The sequence below is a fragment of the Brachypodium distachyon genome, chromosome 1 (genome assembly GCF_000005505.3).
Source record: "Brachypodium distachyon strain Bd21 chromosome 1, Brachypodium_distachyon_v3.0, whole genome shotgun sequence".
NCBI classification, from domain to species: domain Eukaryota; kingdom Viridiplantae; phylum Streptophyta; class Magnoliopsida; order Poales; family Poaceae; genus Brachypodium; species Brachypodium distachyon.
The window spans coordinates 11,680,932-11,689,109 of NC_016131.3; the positions used below are offsets into that span (position 1 = coordinate 11,680,932).

Here is an 8,178-nt window from a genome sequence, read left to right on the forward strand (position 1 = left end):
TTTTACCTGGTACACGTGACCACGTGGAAGCCTTATCCCGTCCTTCCTCCTACCTCATTTCTCCCCAGAAATTCTCCGCCTCAGCCCGTCTCTTCTCTGTCTCTGGCGACTTCCTCTTTGGCGGTGTGGTTCTCGGCGGCGCGGGTTGACGGAGAAGAGGGGCGCGGGCGAAGGGAGCGTGGTCGACGGGGTGGGTAGGTTGCCGAGGAGCTCGAGATGACCGTCGATTTCTTGCCGCGGCGTGGGGCACCCTGCGGCGATACAAGGGTTGCGGTCAGTCGGCACGGGGGAGGGCATCTGCATGCTGCACGACGCATTGCTGTGGGTTGAACGAACATGGTTCGACTGCTGATTCAAGAGCGGCGGCTGCATCAACCACGGTGGGTGCGAAACGAGCTCGACAGGCGCAACGAACACATCGTTTTCACCCAATTTCACAGTTAGTCCCCTCTCCCAACCTGCTATCTACGCATGCATATACGACACGGGGGCTTCTGCATGTTGCAGGGCAAGGTGGCGTGGGATGCGCGAAGGCGATATGATTGTTGAATCTGGGCACGGCAGGGCGCAACGAATTCGGCGGGCACATCACCGGGGAGCACGGCGGCGGATCGAGGACGGCGAGTGCATCGAGCATGGCGGGGAGCATCTGCTCCTTCATCAGAGTTATCATGGTTAGATCCTCTCATATCCTTCCCAAAACCAGCCTAATCTAAGCTATTTTTCTAGGAATTTTCTGTCATTTTGGGCTCTAGGTTTGCTCGCCGCAGCAGAGAGGCTAGGAGCTAATCTTGTCAGATTTGCTTTGCGATTTGTATCGAGTGAGACCCTGCAGATGCATAGGAATTAGACTAGTTTAATCTCATAGGATAAGCAATTTTGGGGGCTATAGGTTAGCTTGCACTTAGCATCAGTTGGCGCTAGAGAACTAATGCTAACTGCAGTATCAGTTAGCATCAGTTAGCGGAGGAAGCAGCCTCGTTCTCTTCCAGTATCAGTTAGCATCAGTTGTGTGCAGTTTCTGTTGCTTCTAGACAGCACTGTTGGTGCCAGCATCAATTAGCTTCAGTTAGCAATAGACAGCTTCAGACAGCAAGAATTAGAAGTACAACAGTTTTTGCCAGCATCAATTAGCATCAATCTTTGGCTAGCATCAATTAGAAGATTGCAGATTACAAAATAAGCCTAATCGCGATGATGATAATTTCTCACAGATTCATATACTATCTCACAAGCTTGCATTCACATTATAATGTCTCACCCAAACTGAGAAGAGTATAAAAACTGCATGGTTTGTAGACCTAAAAACTCACCTCTAATTGCAAGATAATATTTCTCTGACTTGACTATTTCTATGTCGATATGCACACTAAAAATCTGATTTGAACCAAAAAGGCAGGTCACCATCAAACAACATGAGCTGTTCCTAGTGTATCACGCAACCTGTCCATATCAACATCACTAGCCTCTAAGTAGATGAATCTGATGCATTTGGAGGGATGCCATAGCGTCGATACCTTGATGCGTTTGTGTGTGTGGCAGTAGGAGCATAGGACCGAACAGGTTCTATGTGTTCACGTGGTTAAATTCATTATTCATGCCGGGGAACTATTGATTTTAGGACTCGTTTTGAGGACTGTCATACTTGGTTGCACTTTTGCTAACCATCTAGGTTATTGTTTTGATCATAAGTAGCTTCGCATTTAGAAAATTAAGCTCATATAAGCTGGCATAGTTGCTTATTGTCCTATAGTTCCATATTTTCCAAAAATTTAAGCTCGCATAGATGCTTGATACAAGTGCATATCAGTCAATATAGTTGCTTTTCTCTCTTTTTCTGACACATCTGCCCATAATATAGTTGCTTTTTTTGTCTGATAGTAGTTGCTTTTTTTTTCTGATAATAGTTGGTTTTTTCACATATAGTTGCCTGTTATAGATGCATAGTAGTCGATATAGTTGCCTTTTGTTTTCTAATACATGTGCATGTTTTGGGAATTTTGCTAACCATCTAGGTTATGGTTTTGATCAGAAGTAGCTTCACATTTAGAAATTGCTTAGCGGTTCAGGTTTTTTGAATAGGAAGTTGTATGACCAATTTGGCAAACTATTGACTAGGAATTGCTTCACTGTCCACCTTTTGGATTATAACAGTTGCATGATTGATTGTGCGAATAATCGACTAGGAGTTGCCCCCACTATCCAATTTTTGGATTATAAGTTGCCTTAGCTAATCGATCTACTTTTGAATAGCATTGCATGACCGATTAGGGAAACTATTGATTAGTTGCTTCACTGTCCATTTTTTGGATTATAAGTTGCCTTGGCTAATTGAGCTCTCTTTGAATAGCCAAGTTGCCTTAGCTCATCGAGCTACTTTTGAGTAGCTACTCATTGCATGACTGATTAGGCAAACTATTGACTATGAGTTGTTTCATTGTCCATTTTTTTGGATTGTAAGTTGCCTTAGCTAATTGGGCTAGTTTTAATATCCAAGTTGCCTTAGCTAATCGAGCTACTTTTGAATAGCATTTCACGACTAGTTAGACAAATTATTGACTATGGGTTGCTTCACTATCCAATTTTTTGGATTATAAGTTGCCTTAGCTAATTGAGCTCTTTTGAATAGCCGTTACATGACTAGTTAGGCAAACTATCGACTAGTAGTTGCTTCACTAATTCATTTTTCTGACTATAACTTGTCTTCGCTAATCGACCTCTTCTTTAATAGAAGTTGCATGACTGATTAGGCAAATTATCGACTATGAGGTGCTTCACTGTTCTTTTTTCTGGATCATAAGTTGCCTTTCGACATATGAACTATTTTCTGGATAGGTATTGCATGACTAACTACGCAAATTAGCGACTAGCAGTTGTTTCACTTCATCTTTTTTTTTTATTACATCGCCCTTTTTTGCATGACCGGTTAGGCAAATTAGCGACTAGGTGTTGGTAGCAATGCATGACAACTATTTTGCAAATTACATCTCCCTTTTTTTGTATAGGTGTTTTTATCAGGGATTTTGTACAGATGATAAGAGTAACAAGAAGCAAGATGGACTACACGACAAGAAACAATGTTCGTAATAATACATCAGTATATGTGTTTTTGGGTGTTCTTTTTGCCAAGGAACAAAGTAGTGGGGGCACACAACATGTGGCAGCAAGTCCCCATTATGTAGTAATGTTTGTTCTTTGTAGCTTCCAGCAAAGGGAGAGGGTGGATGGACAGTCCAGAAAATGCCTTGGTTTTGTAGTAAACAATCAAAGCACCTTAATATGCATCTTTTATTTGCCCATCAAAGGGTTTGCAATACTTAATTTGCTCCTAATTTGCTTTTGTTGACACAAATTTCTCGTGAGCATAAATACTAGGAGTATGGCCACTTGTTGCCTGACCCAAATCTCAATGCTAGGGGTTTAGGAGTATGGATCCATCCCACATTTTTTCTAGGCATGTGATGGTTTATGAGTTGTCCTCCAGAAATTGAGTGCCAAAACAAAGCCCAAGTAATTTTGACTAGATTTTGTACAACAAAATCAAGGTGGGGATTTTTCAATACCTTCCCAAATCCTTTTGGGGAACCTTCTTTTTGTACTGGATCAGGATGCGACCCGAGGCAGATGGTGCTGTGATGGCACTGCAGGAACGGAGCAGCCCGGGCAGCCGGCCGGAGGTGCTACGTCGACCTGCGGCTCGCGCTGCTGATGGCGGGCAAGGCTGGTGCGACTGGCGGCCCGAAAACCTAAAAAAACCGAATCAATATAAAAGCTATGGTCCGCGTAATAACAGATGTGATGCATTATCCCTGTGGTTGTACTGAGCTTGTTGGCTTGCTTGTTTGCTTGTTGGTCGTGACTCGTGAGTTCGAGTGTCTCCGCATTTTTTATTTCATTTTTCCTGGCCAGTTGGGCCGGCTACAGGGCAATATGGGCCATCCTCTCTAGACTAGAATGCAATATGGGCCATCCTCTCTAGACTATAGTGCAACCAGCTATGCACTGTTGACAGTGCATTTTTTTTGGTTATAGGAAGGAAACATGTGTGTAAACAATTATTTGTTGTTCAAAAATTCGCGTCAACTTTGGTTAATTTTGTTATAACAGAAACCAACCCGAAAATAAATGGTTATAACCAAAACCGAACCGTATTGTTATACGTAACCATATTAACCGAAGTATGTAAACCGTATTAACCGAAAAACAGTATTAACCGGACCAAACTGAAAAACCGAACACACACCCTGACTCATCTTGTGCAAAACCGAACCGAAAACCAAACCAAAATTTTGGTTTTCCGGTTTCAGGAAAGCGGAACCGATTGACTTTCGGTTTTTTCGTTAGGAACCGAACCCTACCGCAGCAAAGGAAAAATATGCGTGCCTGGGAGTTGGACTCCAACCTCTGCCTCCCTGCTGCACCAAGGAACCATCCGGGCTGAGAAATGTTTGTTACTCTACAATGGAAAAATGGTTTTAAACTGGTTAATCGGTCGGGCTTCCAGTCTTGAGTCTATTTTCCCTTGGGCTGTTCTATTGGGCCTATGTTCAATTGGCAACTAAGCACAGAACGTGGCTCTTCCTCAAAACAAAAAAACAGAGAATGTGACCCATAATCTTTGAATGGTTGAACTGAACGTGCATTCACAATTTGTAAGTAGACTACCATTTGCTGGTGTACAACATTTCGTACTACCATGTGTGTACACAATTGAATGCTTGGTGATCTTTTCATAGACTAAATTAAACATTGAAACAAGTCTATAAAATTTATGCGTTGCTCAAAAATTCGTGTCAACTTTGGTTAATATGGTGATAACCGAAACCGAACCGAAATCACATGGTTATAACCAAAACCGAACCGTATTTTTATACTAACCATATTAACCGAAAGCAGTATAAACCGGACCGAACCGGAAATCCGAACGCAGACCCTGAGGCGCATGCATGTGCAAACAAGGATCCGCTCGCCTATTCCCGCTATCTTACGTATGGTTCTGCCCGGAAATTCGGAGACGATCGAGTTCCACGGTCAGCCATTGCTGGTACGAACATATGACTAGCTAGTTTACAGTGGTGATCTTTACCGGGCATGCATGGATTGCGCATAATCCGGCCGCCGTAAAGTGTAGCAGAGCAGGCCAACAGTTGCACGGCGCCACGGGCCAACCGCCACGAAGTCGATCTCTCGATCTTTTCTGCCTGACGGCACATTTCGATCCTTCGGTATTGCCGTATTGGTTTCCAAATCATAATTATCTGACAGCGCACTTGGGTCTAATATTTAGAATGGTCATAAGCATAAAAAAACACATGGACAGACGCCGGCGAGAAAAGTCGACCAGGCAAAATCAAGCAACGTGTACATACTTAGCATCGAACACGCTAATGAACGCACCTAAAAAAAAAGTACTGCAGAGACAAGCAAGACTCTATTTGTATTTGAGTTGCCCGGTGCCCCAGCTTAATCGAATTTTGCTTTACATGAAAAGTAGGCCTGCCTTTGAAAAGAAAAGAAAAAGGTAGCGCGTATATGTGCTTGCCTAGTTCCACTTTGTGTCTTTCAACGCATATGTCGATCCATGCACCAATCAATTTCCAAACGATGCAAGGGTATTGCTTAGCTACACGTCTACACCCGCCCGATCGGTTGGTACGTAGTAGCCGAACTTGGACGGGATAAGCAGGAAGAAAGAGAGAACTAGCACTGGCCGGTCTGATGACATACTAGTGGAATTTAGAATTGTGATCCAGCCGGTTTCAACGTACGTACAACGAGTTGCCGTATTAATCTGAAAACATGGACCAGGAGAAGGCATACGCGTGTGTGAAGAGATGTAAGCGGTGACATGTAACGTGCACCGCGAAGAAACGGTGGTGAGAGCACACGTGGCGCCACCGAATCCAGGTTGTTTCAATTCTAGAAAGTCTTCTCTACGTCCGGCTCCCAAATGGAAAGCCGTGGAAGCCGACACGGTTGCCATGTGAGAGCCCACCCCAGCCGATCGATCCGCCCTGAACTTTCGGGCCCTTTATTTTCTTCCGCGCGGCAGCTTCACAAACGCACAACACAAGCCGGCCGTCGGCCACCACAAACCAACGTATACTCCACTACTCGCTAGCTTGTCGATCACTTCCCAGTGGCCGACCTCGCAACATCGATCCCATGTAGCCGTGTGTGTACTTTACTTTTCCTCGGAGGAGGAGCACACAATAGAATTAGAAAGTTGGCAATGAGGCCTTTACATGTGAGTAGGAAAAGGGAAATACGCCGCACCCAACAGCTGTTGTGGCGAGAGATACTTAATGTTCTTTCACGGCAGTGAACTAGACTAGATCACTGGACAGCTTCGCATTATTGGTGCACCCAAAAGTTTATTCGAATACTATCGAGATTAGCCCAGACGGATCGAAATACAACGAAAATTAAGTTGTTTTAATAAGTGCAGGAGGCACCTCGTGGCCCAACGCACATATGCTAGCTGCTCATCCCATGACATCACGTACACATCCATTTGGCACATACGCATCCCACTCCATTTCCGGTACCGGCATTCATGATTGGTTCGAGCAATATTCTACCCTCCATGCGTATCATCCGTGGCGTGTGGACTGCAGAACAAGTCCCCACTTACTCTTCTTCAGTCCTCACTGACCATGCAATGCATGAGTCTTTACACTCCATCTGGACCGCCGGATATCCAATTGGAAGTCGCCTCCTCCCTTCTTTTCTCACCACTTGGAAGCATCCTCTCTCCCTGCTCTGTAGTTGACCAAATACAACTCCTCTTCCGTTGCTTAGCTTGGTCCCAAAGAACCAACCACCACTCGCTCAGTCAGTCTCCCACACACACAAACCACTACACCACCACCAACGACTTACTTCCCGGCTACTCGCTCACCTCTCTTCAGTTCCGGCCTTGTATAAAATCGCCACTCGCACTGTCTACTCGATCATTGTACACATCTCCCTCACTTCCTTCCTCAACCCACTAGCTAGCTAACTACCACTACTCCTGCTCTCTTGTAGCGAAGGACGTACAAGCAAGGCAAGACACGCGTTCTTTGGATCGATCGGCATGGCAGTGGAGGCAGTTCTCGACGCGGCGGCGATACCGTGGCCGGCGGCGAGCGATCAGCAGGAGGAGACCACGACGCAGCATGGTGGTCTGCAGTACTGCGCCGAGGGGTGGGGCAAGCGGAAGCGCACGAGGCGGCAACAACAGCAGCCACCCACAGAGGAGGAGCACCTCGCGCTCAGCCTGCTCATGCTGGCGCGCGGTCACCGCGACGGCACGTCCTCGTTGCAGGCGCAGTACACGTGCTCCGTGTGCGGCAAGGCGTTCCCGTCCTACCAGGCCCTCGGCGGCCACAAGGCCAGCCACCGCCCCAAGGCATCACCCCCCTTCATCGGCGCCGTCGACGAGCCCGCCGCTAATAATACGCCATCGCCCGCCGCGTCCTCGTCCACGTGCAGCGGCGCAGCTACAGCAGGGAAGGTGCACGAGTGCTCCGTGTGCAAGAAGACGTTCCCGACGGGGCAGGCGCTGGGCGGCCACAAGCGGTGCCACTACGAGGGGCCCCTTGGCGGCAGTGGCAGCGCCAGCCGCGGGTTCGACCTGAACCTGCCGGCGCTGCCGGACATCATCGTCGCCGAGCCGCGGTACTGCGTGCCGGCGGCCGAGGAGGAGGAGGTGCTCAGCCCGATGGCGTTCAAGAAGCCCAGGCTCATGATCCCGGCTTGAACTTATCGTCAATTGAAATTCTTGGGAAGAAGTTCATCTCCGGCCTCGTGTCGTTGTATTCTTGGATTGCTGCTTGGAGTGGTTGGTTTGTTCATACGTAGATACCTTTGCCAGCGATGTATGTAGAACGAGCTGGGTGTCTTCCATTCATGTAGTTTCGGTGTATATTTTGTATCAGTATATCTTTGTAGAATGTTTCTTTCATTAATTAATTTGTTTTCTGTATCACAATTGAACGACTTGGAGATATGGTAGTACAAAAGATTTTGTCACTTTAATTCGTCTCGTGCTCACACTTATCTGTTGGATTTATGTATGCCTGACTACACTGCTGTACTGCTAGTTGGGTAGTGACCAACTGTCAGCTGACCAAGGTGTTGTAGCTTGCCGTGTCGGTTACTCTCCGTGTGCCGTGTGTGCACCTAGCTAGTTAG

General features: G+C 46.5%; 1 protein-coding gene and 1 long non-coding RNA gene across 2 annotated transcripts; both read left to right on the top strand.

Annotated features, from left to right (window-relative positions):
* Nucleotides 1–31: 31 nt before the first annotated feature.
* Nucleotides 32–3,332, top strand: LOC100841080. The gene is made up of 2 exons (XR_731004.3): nucleotides 32–674; nucleotides 3,006–3,332. It is a non-coding gene; the product is annotated as an uncharacterized LOC100841080 (long non-coding RNA).
* A 3,402-nt stretch (nucleotides 3,333–6,734) lies between these two features.
* Nucleotides 6,735–8,022, top strand: LOC100831213 (zinc finger protein 1). Its single transcript, XM_003562238.4, has one exon. It carries the CDS (start codon nucleotides 7,079–7,081, stop codon nucleotides 7,742–7,744), a length of 666 nt encoding a protein of 221 aa, XP_003562286.1. The 5' UTR covers nucleotides 6,735–7,078; the 3' UTR covers nucleotides 7,745–8,022.
* The last annotated feature ends 156 nt before the right edge of the window (nucleotides 8,023–8,178 follow it).